The sequence below is a fragment of the Mesoplodon densirostris genome, chromosome 5 (genome assembly GCF_025265405.1).
Source record: "Mesoplodon densirostris isolate mMesDen1 chromosome 5, mMesDen1 primary haplotype, whole genome shotgun sequence".
Classification (NCBI taxonomy): Eukaryota; Metazoa; Chordata; class Mammalia; order Artiodactyla; family Ziphiidae; genus Mesoplodon; species Mesoplodon densirostris.
In genome coordinates, this window is record NC_082665.1 from 49,019,919 (window position 1) to 49,040,603 (window position 20,685).

Here is a 20,685-nt window from a genome sequence, read left to right on the forward strand (position 1 = left end):
TATTAACAATAGTATAGGAAATTTCTTAAAGAACATTGGTGTAATTATGTTGCCTAAGGAAAAAGAGAAATAAGGATATTGAGAAAGTCAAAAATGTTTACATTTGAATGTAGATAAAAGCTTCTAGTCTTTGGAAGTTACTTCCTTATTTTATTAAACTGCAATAAAACAAAACTTCTGCAAACAAGATGACAAAATTGAACCTAGAAGCACTACACTCCCGCTTCTAATGAATGAGTCTAGAAGAGCAAAGTCATTTAAGAAGTAAGCCCCACAGCTGCCTTGGAGGAGAGGGGTCTGTGAGGCTGAAGGGGTCCTACACTTCACTGACGGAGTGGGAAAAGGATTCTAAAGGGGTTGATTGCAAGTCACAGTCGTGACTTTTCTAGTAGTACACTGCCTGTTTGGATGAAGGTTTCAGGTCTGACTCAAATTTTTGCCTTCCCTTTTTCTTTGCCTACAGGATCCTTCACAAGTAGAACGTGCTTCAAAAGTCTGAAAGTTTTGCTTGCTTAATTAGGTGTGTTCATCAAGAGTGGATAAAGCAGTGGTAGGAAATGAGCTGTTTTTACTGCTAAAACAGCCCTCCCTTGGCAACTATGATAAATGCTCTGGGAAGGTCAAGTCCATGGTGCCTTGAATCTGCATGAAAGCAAGGATCACATGGGGCCTTGTAATTCCCCGAATGATGATACATATTGGAAGAAGACTCTAGATCCAGACTGGAGTTTGGTCTGGGACAAGGGGCTAAGCAGGTCCCTTGTGACTTGTATCATCCAAGTAACCCAAGTAACCCTGATATTGACTGGCCAAGGAACTAGCCAACTGGATGGGAACTCCCTACCTAATTTTATGTTTTTGTTACATGCTTTGTTAATAAGGTCTTAGTAACTGACAATAAGTGCCTGTGATTTTTCTTTGTAATCATTTTATAAACAATGGTATTTTTCAAGGGAGCAAATGAGTTCAGCTTAAAGCCCTAATAGCATCCATTAATGAAGTACACTATAGGTAAAATATAGTTAGAACATCCTGAATGTTCTGGGAGAGCCCTAGTTTATGAATATGCCATCTATTTCTTCAAAAATATCTTTATATTTACCATGCATTCTGGTTTGGGGTTAGAAAAATTTGCTCGCCCTCCACAGACAGCACATATAAATTCCCCACATGAAGTATTTTTTAAAAACTTAACACTTGTGGAAATGCCATAAAATTTTTTCATAATGGCAGAGAAGAGCCTGTTCAAAGTCTTTTCAATTCTTCCAAGCAAAATAAATCCCCTTTTTCTATACGCCCCATTTCAGCTTTATTCATTCCTCAGTTACAGCCTTTATTACATTGTATTATCCTGTTTAGTTCATCTATTTCTTTTGCTATGATATAAACTCAGGGACAGTAACCATTTTTCTTCTTTATAACTTCATGCCTCCTACTATAACATTAGATGTTTATAAAATGTTTGTTTGTTTGTTTTTCTGTAAGAGATAAGAAATTTCACAAAGACCTAACCTGAAGATATAATTACATGAAGAAACTTCAGCATGAGGTCAAAGTTAGGGAAATGAGAGCCTGGCCTGATCCAGGTTTGTCCCAGGAGACCCATTTTCTCCTCAGGGGAATTTGGGGATGTAGGCTAGCTACAGAGTGGATCTTGGATCTGGTTCTCCTAACGCTGTCTTGGGTACAGGTTGACTCTTAAATGATAGCAGGACCAATACAGACCCACCCTTGGCCTAAGGCCAGCCCTGAAATCACCTCTGGAATGAATGACAAGGCCATTTACCAAGGCCTTGGAAAACGTGGTCCTTAAGCCACTCTAAGCTACCAAACATTTTCCATGATTACTTTAAAAGGTTATTTGTTCACATATTTTTCCAATTACTCTTTGGTCAGCATTTATGCCGAGCTTTTTGTGGTCCTGGAAAGGTAATTGATCCAAACATTCTCTTTCAGAATTTATTTCCACTTATCCTTTGCCTGTAGGCAAGACTATATTTTCAAAGCCATATGCCAATAAAGACTACATTTCTTATTTTATTTTTAATTCCAGTTAAATATTCCTTTAAATTATAATAAAAAGGGCAGCAAACACACCCCCCCTTATTAATTACCTAATGTTGCACCATAAATTAGCCCAAAGCTTTGTGGCTTCAACAATGATAGCATTTGGAAGGAATGCTATTGTGGCTCAGGAAGGAACTTGGGAACAGCTGGGTTAGGTAGATACGACTCAGAATCTCTCATGAGGTTGCAGTCATGATATTGACCAGGGCTGCAGTCAGCTGAAGGCTTGACTGAGGTTGGAGGATGCACTTCCAAGATGGCTCACTCACATGGCTAGCAAATTTGTGCTGGCTATGGGCAGGATTTCTCAGTCCCTCACCATGGGGACCTCTTCACAGGATTGCTTGAGTATTCTCATGACATGGCACCTGGCTTTCTCCAGATTTGGAGATTCAGGGAAAGAGCAAGGTGTGAAGTGAACTACAATGTCTTTCATGACCTACCCTCAGAAGTCACACATGTTCACTTCACTTCTTCTGTACTCTAATGGATACACAGGCCAGCCACAATTCCATGTGTGAGGGGACTATACAAAGGGTAAAAACAGGAGGTAAAGGTCATTTTGAATTCTGTACTTCCACATTTAAATTTTTTTGCACCATATCAAAATCAATTACATAAACTGTGTATTCACAGCTTAGTTATGAAATTTGAGATTTTTCATGAACCATATCAAAGACCTTTTTGCATGTTTTATGAATATGGTGGTAATCCTTCTAGCCACTCACTTGATGCATCCTAATTCTAACTCAGTGAAAGGCATCTGCCTAGACATGTGGTTCTTAACTTTCATTGGCTCTTAGACTTTTTGAGAATCTTAATATCTAAAGACCAGCAGCGCCCCCCCCCCCAACAAATGTACATACCCACAAATGTGCTATTTTACATACAACTGGAAGACTTTTATGGACTCCTGGAGCTAAGAAAAAGAACTCTAACTTGCAAGCAACATACACAATGTTTTCAGCTGGCTGCCAAATATAAATGTCACAGTTAATGTTCAACAAAAGGCTGACGCCCAATATTAGCTGAAAGACTGGCTAGTTAACAAGTCTATGTAAGTCAAAATAACAGAGAACTTTCATGTGAAGTATCAAATTCACCTTTTGTTTTACAGTGGTATTTTTCTTAATTGACCTGGTAAAATAAACTGTTCATACTTTACAGTGGGCTATCTTGAGTTTGGGTTACACTTAACAGATGCTTCAGGCTAATATTAGGCATTAACTTTAATATACATATACACAAACAGAATGACTCACTAATATCTCATAATGTCACCCAAACCTTCCAGAGTTAAACATTACTCACCACCAAACAAGGTTAGTTAATGGTGAATGCTGCTCATGCTTCAGCTAGCAATGCAAAAAAATGGTTTCTAAGTATAAAGCCAGACAGAAGTTCATCACAAGAACTAGAGCTCTCACTGTGTGAAGCTAAACATTTTCTACAGTCATGTATCATATGCTGAACAAATGAAAAGCACAGGTTCTCCAAATTTATAGAATTATAGTAAGTTAGCTAATTTCCTCTCGGCCACTTTCTTGGAATTAGTGCCCAGTGCTTGGTACTGATTATATAAACAGATCAGTTTCTATAACTGTGTATTTCTCCATACACAGTTAATCTCATCAGAATCATCAGTGACAGTGTTTAACATGCAGATGATCAGACCTACTAAATTGGAATCTGGTGTGACTATAGTAAGGCTAGAGGGAGTGAAGGGTGGGGTTGGGGGAGGTAGAGCCCTGCATACTTAACAGATTCACTTAAGTCAGTGGTTTGCAAAACATGGCCCCAGGTTCAGCAGCACCAGCATCACCTGGGAACTTGTGAGAAATGTAAATTCTCTGGACCACCTCACCTCAGGTCTTGAATCAGAAACTCTAGGGATGGGGCCCAGCACGCTGAATGTTAACAAGATGATTCTGATGCTTGCTCAAGCTTAAGGACCACTGCACTCAGTGAGTCCTTGCTTCTCAGTATAGTTTGAGAATGATCATCTCCAGGGTTGTTAAACAGCTGTATCTCAATAAAACAAAACTCATGGGTTTCTTTTCCTATTCCCATCTAAATATCTTCTACAACCAGGCCTTGTGGATGGACGTAGGCTGCAAGTACCATAAAGGAAGAAGGGTAGATGGGAGAGAGGCCTTAGAAAAAAGCAGATAAACGGAGGTACATGTTTCTCCATGTTGTTTGTTTAAAGAAACAAACAAACAGTCTCACAAAATAAGAAGGTCCCTAGAAAGAGACATCCCTAAAAGGATGTTGACTCGGCTAATGCTTATCTTTTAATGCCATTTAAATGATTTGATAACATAAGTTACAGGAAGTTTATTTAGTGTTAACATCTGTGGTTCCTTTGTGGTCTATGAACTTCTGGCCATGAAAAGGAATGTTTGAAATGGATGTTTCTGGGACACCAGAAAAACCTTACAGATGACATGTGAGCCATGGGTTGTGATGACTTTGGAAAACACTACAGTAAATACTTGTTGTCTTAATTTTCTGACATAAGTGAAAACAGATGCTTGAATTGAATGGCCAGTGAAGAACAAGTGTTATATAATGCAATTCAGCTAACAAATCTAGGGTCTCCTAAAACTGAATGGTGTTCTTTGTCAACAGCTGGGAAAGGCACCTGAAAGTATTTGAGAAAGCACTGACACATTGGTGGAAAATTGTGAAAGTGAGACTTCTTGCCAAGAGTATGTGGAGAAAGAATTTTGACTAACCTAGATATGAAGTATTGTTACTTCTTTAAGTGATTCAAGGATATTTTTTATTAGTTATTCTGGTGATTCAGTTGTAATATCAATATTTTAAATTTGAGTTACTGTTCCCCAAATAGGATAGTAAAAACAATCACTTGCTCTAGTGAAAGGCTGTTTATAAAGAGTTTTACAACTAGGTTGTTCTGCATAAGAACAAAACTCTAAACCACACTAATACCAGTATGTTAATCAATCAAAAATCAATGGTGAGTCACACCAAATTTAATCCATTCTAGGACTTTCATCTATTTCATATTTATGTTTTTGATTTGTATTACAAGGAGAACAAATACAACAATGCAGCATGGCACATACATGTGTAAGCACATAAACCTGGATCTGGAAATGTAATTTTAGATATCTGTATGTGTGTGGGTATATATATATATATATATATATATATATATATATATATATATATATACATGAAACGCCACAACTGTGATCCAGTTGCAAATTAGAGGATCACATTTCATGGGGACAGTTGACACAGAAACTCAGTTTCATAGAAATGTTGGCTACAAATCAAATGAAGAGAAACATGGCATTCAAACTTAAGAGCCAACTCGAGCCACTGGAAAAGGCAAAGTTCTCTGCAAGTTCTTGAAAATATCAAACACCAACAGCTACCCTGGAACAAAAATCCAGGAACAAATAAATAAATGACCTTACAAAATAACACTATGATATTTGGCATTTATCATGCATATGTTACTGCCATAATTCATCATGCATATGTTATTGCCATAACTCATGGGACATACTAACTTATGCCATATTCAAAACCATTTAAGAGTGAACTATGGTGTTAATATACAGTATGGTTTGTCTAATCTCGTACGCACAGAGCTTATCAAATTAATGTAAATTTGTGCATTTTGCAGGCTTGCTGATGCCAAGATTAATGATCAGGAAACCATGATATTTTCAATCAAGTAGAATGTTTAGCATGACATAGAAACACCCATTCCTGCCTTGAAAAAACATACAAAGTGTGCATTGTCTTCCGAAGGGCTGATTCCTGCTGAATCCAAACAGATGAAGAGTCAACTGTGAGGTGAGGCCTAGGGCCAAAGTGGCCAGTGGCAGAGGTTGGGGGTGGAAGCCAGGAGAATGTTCTGAGGACTCATGGTGTTGAGAGAAGAGGGAAAGAGGAAAGGAGGGAATTCAAAAGGAAAGAGAGAGAGAAGGAGACTGAAGGGAAAGAAGGATTATGAACAAAAAGAGGGAGGACAGAAAAAAACCAAAGAGTCTCATTAGGGGGCTGATCAGTCATCTGATCAGACCAACCCGGTACCCGAGATTTGACCAACAGACCAGGCATCCAGGAGAAAATCAAATCACACAGAACCACATCTCAAGCGTATGTGGAGGAAAAAATGACCAAGGACCATGATTTGTGCTCCCAATTCTTCCACAATAAAAGGTACATCTTCTCTGAGCAAAAGCTTCCAAACCCTTGCGGGAGAGTTGGCCAGGGAAACAGGAGCTGCTGGTGGCAAGAATTGTGTTTAAAACCCCACAGTGCAGGGGCTTCCCTGGTGGCGCAGTGGTTGGGGGGTACGCCTGCCGATGCAGAGGACACGGGTTCGTGCCCCGGTCCGGGAAGATCCCACATGCCGCGGAGCGGCTGAGCCTGTGAGCCATGGCCGCCGGGCCTGCGCGTCCAGAGCCTGTGCTCCGCAACAGGAGAGGCCACAACAGTGAGAGGCCTGCGTACCGCAAAAAAACAAAAACAAAAACAAAGCCACAGTGCCGTGGCTCCCGTCTTCAGGCCCTGGGTCACTGTGAGGCTGACACCCCCCAGGCCCAGACACATGAGACTCTGACTTCCAGCAACAGAGCAAGCATTCTTTTAGCTCAGCCTCTTCTCAGGAAACGTCCAGGAGACAAGAGTGTCCAGATCCTTATTTAGCTGCCAGGGCAGGTGAAGAGTTTTCAAAATTGTGGCTGGCCTTCCACAGCTCCTCTTACTTAGGTTAAGAAAATTACTACCAAAAAACCATTAAAGTCACCCTAGTATTATTATTTATTAGTGGAAGCTAAAAAGAGAGCTGGTATTTTTATTATTCCCTTTTTTCAGGGAAGCAGATCTGATGTTCAGAGAGATCAGGTCACTTGCCAGGCTCACACTGACTCCGATACTTTATCCACTGGCCCCTATTGCTATTTCCCAATATTTATCCTCCCAATTCATAACAAAACTACAGTTTAGGGTAAACCTCAATGGCAGAACATGGCCAGCCTCACTTTCCTTCTAATTCTAGTAGAAGTATGAGTAATTAGAGAATTATCCTGTGACAGCGGGATCATTGGGGTATTTAAAGGGGATGAGCCAAGAGAGGAAGGGAGGGGCCCTTCTTCAGATCATCTGATACCTGATCCCAAACTTACTGGATAGAGATGCTTTAATTCCATCTGGGAACGTGAAAGGAGAAGGAAACTCTGTCCTGAATCCCTCACTGGCATATCTGTAACAGCACTGAATTCCAGAGTTCTCTGCCAGCGTGACTTTGGCAGTCACCCCAATCCCCACCTTCAATGACAGAATCTGCCGCTCTCAGAGAAGGAAGGCCTGTTAAGACTCGCATGCCCACACACGTGTGCACAGCGGACTCTCAGCAGGCTCCTTGGAAAACCAGAATGTTTTCTTATCAGCTAACAGATTGGAAAAACCAAAGGATGGCATTAAAGGAGGAAGGAAATCTGAAACTCCACTTTGGCATCTTGGAAGCAATGTACCCCCAGCTTCGTCCTATCAGGGGTTCATTCTCCACTCAGAGAGATCTATCATTTTATTGGAGACACAGCGGAATACACTTCAAAGACGTTTCCGATTATAAGTCATCCTACACGCTCATAAATTACCCTTAACGTAAAGCAGAAAGGAGATGGGCTGGAATGTATATGGTAACATGCACAATTAAAGGAACAATTTCCAAAGGCAATTCACATAACCCGGACCTTTGGAATGGGGGACATTTATTCAATGTTTTCTCAACTTGTATTTTGCATTGACTGGTATCATAGGGTGCTTTTTCTTAACATATTACATAAATTCCTTTTTTCTTCTTTATGTACATAGGTATTACTTAAAGCTAGTGCATGACAACACAATGGAATAGCTTAACTCCTGTAGATTTTAAGAAAATGATCTTTGTGTGGCCAATGTATATTAGTTTTAAATAGAACTAATTTCAAACTCCTAAAAGCAGGAAATGTCTAAATCATCCTTATAATCCTAATATGATGATTTTAAAAATTATTTTCTTTTTAAATTGTATCTCTTTTTAAGTTAATTTTATTTTTTAAATTAAAATATTTAAGTATGTCACTCTCCCGCCACTGGTAACTACCAGTTTGTTCTCCATATCTGTGAGTCTGCTTCTTTCTCATTATATCCACTAGTTTGTTGTATTTTTTAGATTCCACATATAAGTGATATCATATAGTATTCGCTTTTCTCTGTATGACTTATTTCACTTAGCATAATGTCCTCCAGGTCCATCCATGTTGCTGCCAATGGCAAATGCCATTCTTTTTTTATGGCTGAGTAGTATTCTACTGTGTGTGTGTGTGTGTGTGTGTGTGTGTGTGTGTGTACCAATAATATTAATGTGATGGTTTTTTTAAACTTAATTGAATGACAGAATAAGCAAACGTAAGTCCAGTCCTGAAAAACACAATCAGCCACAGCTTCTCAGATCTAACCTCTGAGATTTTGTAAAAGTAGACATTTGAACTTACGTTCTAACACCAAAAACAAATGTTAATCTGAATTTTAAACATTTTCTTATTTTATTTGGCCTGAGAAGGAAGTTTAAAATTTTTCCAAATAATGCTTCAAAATCCAGGAACAAAGTAGAACAAAAGAAAAATCACCTTTAAGTTTGTTTTAAAACTTAAATAATAAAATAATTCACTTGCAACTTTTAAATTTTACCCTGCACTCATCCAGAAAGATTTATCAAGCACTTACACATGCAAATTTTCAAAACCTGTAGATCAGTGGTCCTCAACTCTGGCCACATTAAAATCACCTGAGGAATTTTTAAACTCTCTCATCCCAGACCAATTAAATCATAACTGAATAGAGGAGCAGAACAGTACTGATATTTTTGAAAACTTTGTTATTCTAATGCACGGGTTACAACTGCTGAGGATAGATGTGATAGTATTTATACTCATAGCTAAACTTATTTTAAAAGTAAACATCGAGTTGCTATATCATAGGTGAAGCTTAAATGAGACCTCAATTTTCTCTAAAATTAATTTCTAATCTGACCAGAAGGTGCTTGGACTGGGTGGATTTTGTCTGATTTTCTAGTGTATGGCTTTAGATGTATAGTCCTTGATTGGAGAACAATAATGAAACTTCTATGAAGGCATCACATCTCCTATCTCCTTTCCAGAATTCCACAGGGAGGGATGTTAGCTGACTTCACAGCCTGCTACACTGAGAAGGCCTAAAAACCTCAGACTAGCTTTAAGGCTCCCACATTTCTACCAAAATCACTGGGAATATAAGTCAGGGTTTTGTTAGATCAGGGAAACCTACAACACACTATAAAAATCTCACTGTGGAAAGTTCTTGGTGGGGAACCCAAGCGAAAATTTTGAGCAGTGGGGTAAGTCCTGATTCAGTCTTGCTGTCCACAGAACTTTTACAAAGTAGCCTGAGGCCTTGAAGTTTACCCTTCTCACCACGTACCTCCCAGGCCTTTGGGACATCCCAACACAAGAAGAGACTGTGGGCTATTCTCTATAGAAAATACTCGACAGGGTATTCTAGTATTAACTTTCTACAAGGTTCTGGATGTCACGTTAAGGATATATTTTGTGTACAACCTAAATTTTGTGTTTTGATTCCTAGGGCATATGGAAGAATTGTTGTTGTATTCATACCAAAAAGGATCTGAAAGAAGCTCCTTTAGTTTAACCAGTTGTCTCCATCACATCCACTGCTAGTAGTATACTTTCATCCTCCAAACAAAAATTTAATTCGACCTTATAGCAACTCCTCCATATACTTGAAGAGCCACTCAGTGATGTTTCAGAAACACATTTTATGGAGACTGTATCATCAACTTCATAGGTGTTAATTGCTTAATATTTGTACATTTTGTCAAAGAGAACTTTCATTTTGTCTTACGTTTTCTCTTTTTAAGAGATGATGGCAGCTGAGTCTTACAAGGAAAGAAAAGCTTCTATTTTGGGGGCATTTACTTTGCATACTGCTCTAAATGGGATTGACCACACTTGAGGAATCTAGTCAATGACTGGCCTTTTATATACAGAAAATAGGGTCCACATTGAGTGCTGAATATATACCTTGAGTCTTCGTAGTAGTAAGATATTTATCTCAATTCTCAGGGATTTCCTACAACTCCAACCATGGAGGCAGACAAATTGGTTAGTTTGCCTGCTGGGCATCTGCCACTAAAGGCTGAACTCTGTGAGAAGTAGATGGGGTGTTAATGCCCAAACCAGTATATTTTTCTGGAGTTAGATTTCCTGTATTAGTTCCACTATATCATTTACTAGCTGTGTGACTTCAAGCTGCCATTGGCCATTTTGTGGTGGGTAGACTCTAAGATAACCCCCAGTAATCCTCATCTCCCATTACTGGGTAATCCTCTTGTGTGACAGGACCTGGAAGTTGCTTCTATCCAATAGAATACGGCAAAGGTGATGGGTTGCCACTTCCATGATTAGGCTGTATTGTGCCTGCAGACACATCTGGGCTTGTACACCTTGATGAAGCAAGAGGCCATAATAGAGAAGCCATGTGTCACCAAGAGGTGACATCTGGGCAACAGCCAGTATGGAAATGAGGCCCTTAAACCAATGATCCTCAGGGAACTGAACTCTACCAATAGCCACAAGAGCTTGAAAGGTGATCCTCTCCCAGCTGAGACTTCAGATGAGACCTGAACCTGGCCAACACCTTTGTTGCAGCCTTGTGAAAGACCATGAAGGGGATGACCCAACTAAGCCAGACTCAGACTCCTAACCCACAGAAACAGTGAAACAAAAAGTGTGTGATGTTTTAAGCTGCTAATTTTGTAGTAATTTATCATGCAGTAGTCGATAACATACTCTTTAGGCTTAGTTCCTCATCTGTGAAATGGCGATAATAATATATATTCCATAGGTGTAAGGATAAAATGAGACAATGTATATAAACACTTAGCATTAAACAGCATGCCTGATACTTAGTAATATGGTTGTTGTCATAGTCTTTAAATGTTATTTTAACAGAATGTACGTATTTAAACCATTGTTTTTCTTTTTTTAGCATGTTCATTCTTTGGCTGATACTATTTATTTTTATATTTTTATTTTACTACTCTAGTAATGTCTCACATTAGATTATCCTATTAATTTTTTAATTTTACATTTATTCTTAGATCACTTTTAGTAAGTTCATCTATTTACTTTCCATATTCTCCCTTGCTTTTATACCTGCTTTTATAAATGGCAATCAGGAATCAGGCAAAAGGGAAATCATTCTGAGGATGGTGACCCAGATAGAAAGTTGGTCACATTTGCTTAACGTCCCTCCTTTCATTAGACACCTCACTTTCGTCTTAGACAAATATTCTGTCAACACACATTAACCTATAAAAACATTTTAACTGTCTTTTCTATAATACAGTATCAATGAATTCGTCGATTCTCAAGTGCTACCCTGTGCCTTATTAACTTTTTTTAAAAATAAATTTATTTATTTATTTATTTTTGGCTGCATTGGGTCTTTGTTGCTGCACATAGGCTTTCTCTAGTTGCGGTGAGTGGGAGCTGCTCTCTGTTGAGGTGTGCAGGCTTCTCATTGAGATGGCTTCTCTTGTTGTGGAACACGGGCTCTAGGCGCACAGGCTTCAGTAGTTGTGGCGCATGGGCTTAGTTGCCCCGCAGCATGTGGGATCTTCCCGGACCAGGACTCGAACCCATGTCCCCTGCACTGGCAGGCAGATTCTTAACCACTGTGCCACCAGGGAAGCCCCTGCCTCATTAACTTTTGAGAGCGAGAGATAGAGACTAAAATTCCTTAATATTTAGTATCTCAGCCTGATATAGCAGTCTATAAGACTAAACTAAACTAGTGAACGTGTAATTAGCACAGAGACACCTTATTTTTAAGCACTGGGTTCTAAACATGATAGTCTTAGCATCAAAAAACTATATTTGATCAATTTTTACATTCCTAATACAAGTTTCTTTTATCACAGGGGCTGGATCTCATTCAGTTTTACCTAGTAGACAGTGCTTGAATAGACAAAAAAATCTATACAACTGCCAAGAAACCAGAGCTGTAGAAAATGCTAAAATAATTCCCCTGTGGTTTTCAGACTTGTTTGTTTTCTTTTAGCAGTGGAAACATTTTTTCCTAATGTACTCTTTAATACAGTCCCACCAATATATAAATGTATACTACTCAAATAAAAGCAGAAATCCACCCATCAGGGTTCTTTGTCCTCCTCACTATTCTTCCCCCAAACTCCTTGTTCTAAGATGGAAAAGACCCTCCCTGGCTCCTTACAGGCATTAACCACCCTCTGGAGAAAGGGACTGGGTCACTGGAGTGACACATCCTTGTTTTGTCAAAGTGAGGTTGGGAGTGCTCCGAGGAGAGTGAGAGCTAGATGCCAGGTGAGTGGCCGGGAAAGCTTAGAGTAAGACATGAGCCCTCTTCTCCAAAGACAGTAATCAATCTTGGGGAGTCAAGACAGATAGAGACAAGGAAGACACAGTCAAATCCAGTGTGGACTCAGTCTTGGCTTTCCCTCTGGGTACTTTAACACCTGCTGAGCTCTGGCCCCTGGAAGTGGCCTGGGCTCTGGCCATGCAGCTACCCCTGTCGGGAAGGCCCTTCCGTTGCTCTCCTCCTTGCCCCAGTGTATGTTTGTCTTCCAGGCTCCTACTTGGGTGCCTTATCCCCTCATAATTTTTGACCCCTCTAGTCTGGATTGGGTCCTTTCTGATTGTTCTCAAAGTTCTTTGTGCTTCAGCCAAATCAGAGGATGTTCTCACTGTAACGTAATTATTCCTTTACAACCCTGTCTTCTCCGTCAACTGGTCAGGAAGACCAAGCCTTGTCTTCCCAGCCTCAGTGCTCTGCATATACATGGAATACAGTTTGTTACTTGAACAAATTAACATATCTTTATGTAGAGCAAGGAACTGATATTACATAGAAATTAAAGCTATGGTCTTTTGCCACTTTGCTGGCTGGATGACCTTGGGCAAACACTCTGAGGTACAATTTTATCCTCTGTAAATTGAGAGTAATAAAATACCTGCTTTATAGGGGAACTTTGAGCATTTAGTTAGTTTTCCACATTAAAAATATTTAGCCCTAAATTACCACAAACAATATGAGCTCAAATAATGTTATCTCTAATAATAGTAATGAGTTATTGATAGCTATGAGAGTTACTGTTATTAACATCATGCCCTGCGATTTTTTTTCTCCTTGGAGTCAGAGATTTCTACCCTGTCAGGGAAGAACCTGAGGCCAAAAGCCAGCTACCTCTTCCCTCTGCACAAGCCAAGAGTCACGGCCAAGAGCCTCATTCCCTTGGGCCATCTGATCACACTTGTATCGGAGATGCTCCTCTCTGCTTTTCCTCACACCTACATCAGGAGGACTGATAGTGCTGCCTAGAAATAGTAGCCTTTGCCTGTTAACTGACTGCAGTTTTCCAAACACAGGACTTTCTGCAGAGGTGTGTCAAGCCTCTCATGTCCCATTATATGCTTTTTTTTTTTTTGGTTCCCTTCACTACATACATATTGTTCTCTGTGGTTTTTATTTCTGCCTGTATGCCAGGAAAAAAAAAAAGTTCTATGGTGCCAAGAATAAAAAATCCTAGGGGTATCTGGAGCACAGGGGCTTTCAAGGATATAAAACAAAGTGAGAATTCTTTTTCAGGGCCTCTGTATTATGGTCTAATTCTCCTCCTGAAAAACAATTTCAAGAGGATCTCTCCTGGAGGATCTGTGAGGCTTTATCAGTCCCCACAGAAAAGCTGATCCTAGGGCAAAGGTGCAGCTTTCCATAAAGAAGAGCAGTGTTTAAACTTGACAGTCAAACATTGGGTTGAGGAAGGTCGGGTTGGAAAACAGTAGAGTCCTTCTCTCATTGTCCTGCAGAGCAACACAACTCCCTTGCCCCACCTTTCACCAAGAACATGCCACCTCATTTGCTACCCTCCCAGAGGTTTGTCAGATAGTCTGGACACAAGATCACATATTATTTGGTGTGCATATTTTTTTCGGTATTGATCTACTTTTCTGCAACCCAATAAACATTTCTTTGAATACCTGTTATATGTCAGACCCTTTACTAAAAGTTTTGCAACTCTTACCTCATTTACTCCTAAAATACTGTAAGACAGTTATCATTATTCCCATTTTACAGATAAGAAAACTGAGGCTTAGCAAAGGTAAATGATTTGCCAAAGAACATAGTCATCAAGGGGTAGGGAGGAGAAGAGGTCCATTAATGATATTCTCAAACTTTAAGCTTTTAAAAAGTAACAAAGACTCTTGCAGTATCTTATTTTCTATAACAAAGTATGTGGCTATGTATGCAAGTATGCATAAGACACGTAAGAAGTGATTTCTTATTTAAAAAGTAATTTCTTTTCCCTATAAATAGTCAGCTGTATTTATATTTATCAGCTATACGCCCCCCCCACACACACACGCAGCAGACAGGTTCTAGGGAAAATGTGAAGATTAGGAAAATGTTTAAAATCTTTACAAGAAACCTTTTATTCAAGGGAAGGACAGCATTCACATGTACACTACAGAACTTAACTCCTAAGATTGGGTCGGAACAGGGCAGAACACAGATATCCAGTCAGGAACCTGGGATCCAGTCCTGGTTCTGTCATCAATGTGGGAAAGTTACTAAATCTCCCTGCATTTGGGTGCCTCCATTTGTAAAATAAATGGTTATACTGGTCAATGGCTCCCAAATATTGACCTGTGATGAAGTTTTCATCAGTCTGTGGTAAAATGAGAAAAATAAAACAATGGACTTATTTGTATCAATTCATTTGTTTCATAAATCTGTTAAAATGGTTAGCTTTTATGAGCAATGGAGGTTTCCCTCCTTTGAACATTCTCACGTGGCATAATTCAAGTATGTCCTCTATAATGGGACCCTGATATTAAAAAAAATATGTATTTTTATGGGTCCATAAATCCAAAGATCTGGGAAACCCTAGCCTGGGTGATCACTAACGTGCTTCCTAGCTCCAAAATTCTATACTCTTCTTGAATGACAAATGATATTTAACTAACTCTAAAGTAGGAAGGAAAAAGAAAAGAAAGAACCTTTTATCTCTTTTTTTTCTTATTTATCTCAGTATTTCCCCAAATGTGAAAAATAAGCTCCTGGCAAGATATAATAGCTATTCCACTAGAAAAAGAACTCTTAGTCAAATGAGTTTGGGAAACAATGGGTTAAAAAGGTGGGACGGTTTTCTTTACCGAGAAATTTTCAGAACCTGTCAAGTTCTAAAGTCTGTTGTGACCCCACCCCAGAACAGAAAAAAGCATGAATGCTCCCCAAGTAATTGATGGGGAGAAGATGCCTGCCCTAAACCCCTTTTGAGGACAGTATACCTATTCCTGGAATGCAGTTTGAAAAAAGGCAACTTCAGCTAAAAGAAAGTCCCTTGGCAGCTTCAATGATAAAGAAAAAACTTAGCATTAGAGACAAGGAGACTTGCCAGTTATTTTATAATTATATTAATTTGATAGGTTTTTTTTCAAATTACTGAACCTATGGATATTTTTTAAAATTACAAAAGAAATCTGGATGAAAACACTTCAGATTAAAGTGCAATGAACAAGACAAAAGTTTTGTGGCTGTTTTTGACAATTTTTTTTTTTACCATAACAAATAAAGGAAAATTGTGTCGAGATTTGCATCTAGTGATTGCAACATGATAATTAAAGCATTTGGAATTTGCAGAAGTCTGCAGTCACAAAATTATGGCTATCAGCCCTACACAGTAAATACACGGTAAAATTAAAACATTTGTAGGTATTAAGCCTGAGAAAAACTCCAGACCTTTCTCAGATGGTGGGTCCTTGTTAAATATTTTACCAGTATGACCAGTTAATTCTGAATGCTTGTGGTTCATGACTGATTTATTTAAACACTTTTACTATGATCAAGAAACAGAATACTTGATAGAAGAGAAAGATCTAGTAGTGTATATTTTTATTTTATTTTATTTTGCAGAGTTATCTTAGAGTTGAAAAGGTTTACTCAGCCTTTTTTATTGCTTTTTATATCATCATGTGAAATATCAACAAGCCAAACCCTTCAGCTTTCACACTCTGGATTCAAGTTTCACTTAATACACGGAAGAGAGAATGGTTTTCACTTGGGACAAGATGATCTTGGAGCAAACTACCCAGAGGGAGGACCTAGCAGGATCTTTGGATATTCTGACCTGAACAATCTTTCTTTCCGACCCTATGCACAGCAGGGTTTTGACAGGCTCATGGCTCTGCATTGCTTCTGATATTTTCCATCATAACTGTATGAAAATTCCAGCCTGTTTTTCCTAATCCTGCTGACTACAGCAGTCTGCAACCATAAAAAGCCTTCACAGACCTGAAGTTGGCTTAGAAAAGTGCCTCTGCAAAGGAGTAAAAAAATACATGCAACATTTATGTTCAAAGATAGGAGAGAGGTGAGCTCTTGTTTTGGTGCTGATGGGCTCAAGAGATTGTTTTTAGTATCTAAGTTAAGACATTTTCATTTTCTTCTGATGACATTTGTAAACAAAATACCAACACTAAAATGAGAGCAATTTAGCCAGGAAAAGGAGTGTCATGTCCAGCAGATCAAACCCTCTTCCAAATTCCACCAGAGAGAAGTGTCTATATATCAGCACATGACTGTTCTTTGTTGGTGTGCCCTGCCTAGAATCCTTCAGCCTCCAAGCTAACAGGTATGTGTGAGGTTTACACAAAAGATTCTAGGTTTCAAATTAGCTTCTTTTAAACCTTCAGCTAACACTGATTTAGTCTCTGAGGAGGGGGATAAAAACACCAAACAAGTCTTTTCAGCAGACTATATAATACCCATCTATACAATACAATTCAATATACAAATACTGTAGTTGAAGCTATACCATTTAAGCTACTGTGAACATCTGCTAAATCTAATAAGAAGTTGGTTTTCACTTTTTGCAATAAAGAGATCCAACTGAAAATTAAATAGAGGGGGGGTGTGGGGAAGCAAAAGTTTAAGCTACTTCTCCACACATTTGAATTCTGACTCTCCGAGAAGAACTCTATTCCCCCCATCTGGCAAAGCAGATCACATTTAATACCAACATTTAAAAACTACTATCTTTTAAACATTATTTTGAAAACACAAAACATCAGAGCTACTTGCCTTTTGGCAATTTCTGTGCATTTCCCAGGGCTAGTGCAATACTTCCACAGAGAAGTAGACACCCCAAGCTGGAGAGCATGTTGCATTTGCCACCTCACACAGGGAGTGATGCTGGTGGGAGTCCCGCAACCCTGGAGCTGCATTTAAGTGGACTGTCTCTCGGTGACAGAGGAGGGCGGCTGCACTTAGCTATGCTGTGGGCTTACTCACAGGGGGTGGAGACAAAATGACATCACACCCTTTCCCACACACACATAAAAAAAAAAAATGCACAGCAGCAAAAACATATCATCACATTTCCTGCTAGGTTGTAACTGTCTGTCTCTTCTCTTCCCTCTATGATATAAAACTTGAAATTATGGTCAAACTATATTTATTAAAGAAAAAGTATTTGGGCAATTTTGAAACATGTGATGAACTCTTTTTAAAAAATCCAGAAAAGACATCTTTAAAACCATTGGAACATTAAAAATATAAAATGAAACCTTATTAGGAAGGAAACTGTTTTTAATTACCTGGTAAACCAATCCAATTCTTCTTTCAAAGGGGAGTAAGCTCATAAAAATTCACTTTGAACCATTTTGAAGTTCCAATATCATGAAAAACTTTTAAGAGTAAGTCATTGGCTACACAGCTATTCATTATATATAATACACATGCATGCATACATAGATATACACACAGATATATATTGGGTTGGCCAAAATGTTCATTTGGGTTTTTCCTGACTGATGTTACAGGAAAACCCAAACAAACTTTTTGGCCAACCCAATACATATGGATATTCTATAGATGTGGAGATATAGAGAAATCACTATCACTAATTGATCCCCAGCTCTGGGACAGGCTCTGTAATAGTGTCTTTACCTACATTATTGCATTTTAATCCTCACAGTGACTACACAGGAGATCTTGTGTTATCTCTGTTTCACCAGTGAGAAAAAAACTGAGCCTCACAGAGGTTAAGAGTCCTGACCAAGCCAGTGTATTCTAATGGTTAATAATTTGGATGGGCTTTGGAGTAGAACTGGCTGGGTATAAACTTTGATGCTATGTGCCTTTGAACACATTTCTCCATCTATATCTCATCAACACTGGTTACATTTAAGGGCTTGCTCCATGCCAGGCACTGATCTGATCCATTCACATCTATTCATATGTATTCCTTAAAATAACCTAGGAGACAGGCATTGCCATCACCCCCACTATACAGAGGAACTGGGCATAGGGAGGTTAAATGAAAGGCCCAAGGTCACAGTGCTAGTAAGCAACAGACCTGGCATTTTAATCAGACAACTTAACCCCAGAGCTTCCACTCTTCATTACTACACTTTAAATTCAAAAATAGAGATGACAGTACCAATTTCACAAATTTGCTAGCAGGACTTTTGGACAGTACTTACCATAGTGCCTGGCACACAGGAAGCATATCATAAATGATAGTCAATGAAAACAACAAAAATAATGACAATAATAAGTCCCCCAATTAAGCAGAACTATGATTCTAACCCAGGTACATCCACCTCCAAAGCCCATGTGTATCCTCTCTCCCTCTACATCACATGACCCCAAATACAGGCATTGCTGGAATGACTGGGTTAATAAAGCACTTTAAATGTTGTCAGTACATTTAAATCAACTCTGAAAATAGCTTATTTCATGCGGTTGCTGTAGCTGAACCAAAACAGTAAAAGGGAAATGGAATAATGGTGGTCCAATGAAATTCTAGTCAAAAAACTTACTAAAAGAAAAAAGACACACTGAAGAGATGGCCCCGTCTTCCAAAGAAAGCGTGAGAAGGCACATTGTTAAAGTCATTTAGAGCTGGCCCCGGCTAAGCTTCCAGCACAGGAATGCTCTGGCACTGGCTACCAGGGGATTGGGTTATTTAACAGGTCTTTTTCGTCTCTAATTTTTTACTTGAATAGGCAGCTCTCTCAAACCTCCAGTTTAGACATTCATCCAGCTGGCACTGCTGATTCTACTTCTATATCCATTGCCATCAAGTTAAGCCAGTGAGGCCACTATGCTAGCAGGAAATGACAGGGTTTTTTTTTTGAGGGGGGTAAAAAAGAGCAGAAATATTGGGGGGAAAAAAAAAAGGCTGGTTCTTCAAAACAGTGTGAGAAGCCAGCCGGAAGGTTAGGTAATGGAATTCAGGAACCAGTGTCTGCTTGGCCTGAGGGCTAAATCAGGTCTATATTAGCAATTGTTATTTGCAGATTGGAACCGACTGGGGGCTAATTAAACAAAGGTCAGCCTCTGATTAGTAGTTTGTCAGAAAAAGTTGGTTGCATTACTATAGCTAGTGGGACAATGAACATTCATTGAAGACCCTGAAAGTATAGAGGTCTCCTGAGATCCGGAAGGAGGCACGTCCTAAAGAAACGGACCACATCAGAGAAGGCATTTTACCTTCTCAACAAACAAAAAGTTTTCTGTCATGTCAGAGTCTCAACCCCAACAGGAGGTAGACAAATAGTCCAGAAGAACTGTTAAGGGTCTTGCTCATAGAGGAAAACATCAGGGCTGTGGTCATAATTACCTTTTTCCTGTGGGTAGATTGGAGATGACGATTGTCGAAGAATTTGCACACACACCCCGTACATCTCCCAGGTGTCACAAGAGAGTGCCAAACCTAAGTCCTGGTTCAAATGCCTCTGCAGGCACCTGTGTCTGTATTTACCTGGAAATACAGAAATGTGAAGCTCTGTTTGTGAGATGTAGAATCTCAGATTGAAAAAAGTTGTTTTACACATTTATTCAAAGCCCATAAGAGTGTATAACACCAAGAATGAACCCTAATGTAAGATATGAACTCTGGATGAGGACAGTGTGTCACTGGAGGTTCATCAGTTATAACACATGGTAAAACCTCTGGTGGGGGGATGTTGGTAATGGGAGGGCCAGGGGTATGTGGTATATCTCTCCATGTGCGGGAGCCGGGGGTAGGTATTTGGGAAATCTAAATACCTTCTGCTCAATTTTGCTGTGAACCTAAAAATGCTCTAAAAAAATAAAGTTTATTACCAAAAATTTTTGTTGAAAGAACATTTAGGAAGAACTTCTGGAAAATCACATAAAATATATTTGTATTTTCCCTCTGTTCTGTGAAGGCAGGGGACCATGCCTGTTTTTGTCTATCACTGTACCCAGTGACTAGAATCTGATAAGAATGCTATATGTTAAGATGAATAAGGGTCAAATGAAGCAGAATCCCTCAATTCCTCCATATTGTCTAAAGGTATCAAGCCAGAGAAAGCTAGACTATGACTTGGAATGTACGACTGTTGGGGAAGGGAGGTAATTCTCCAAGAGTCTCTCACATTTCTGGATGTCCTATGAGAAGAGGCACTGATTCCCTGTGCTCCAGACTACCTTTTCAATGATGTTGCTACAGCAAACAGCCTT

The 20,685-nt window shown here is 39.2% G+C and overlaps 1 protein-coding gene across 25 annotated transcripts in view; it reads right to left on the minus strand.

Annotated features, from left to right (window-relative positions):
* Positions 1–20,685, minus strand: part of ABI3BP (ABI family member 3 binding protein) — a 457,010-nt gene that overhangs the window by 240,652 nt on the left and 195,673 nt on the right. For 23 of the 25 annotated variants that reach the window (XM_060098704.1, XM_060098713.1, XM_060098712.1 and 20 more), the window contains exon 1: positions 17,275–17,421. In XM_060098704.1, coding sequence (XP_059954687.1) covers positions 17,275–17,353 — 79 coding nt within the window. In that variant the 5' untranslated portion in view covers positions 17,354–17,421. Of the gene's footprint in view, positions 1–17,274; positions 17,422–19,819; positions 19,961–20,685 lie in introns of those variants that run through there. The other 2 variants (XM_060098691.1, XM_060098690.1) reach the window with 1 other exon arrangement.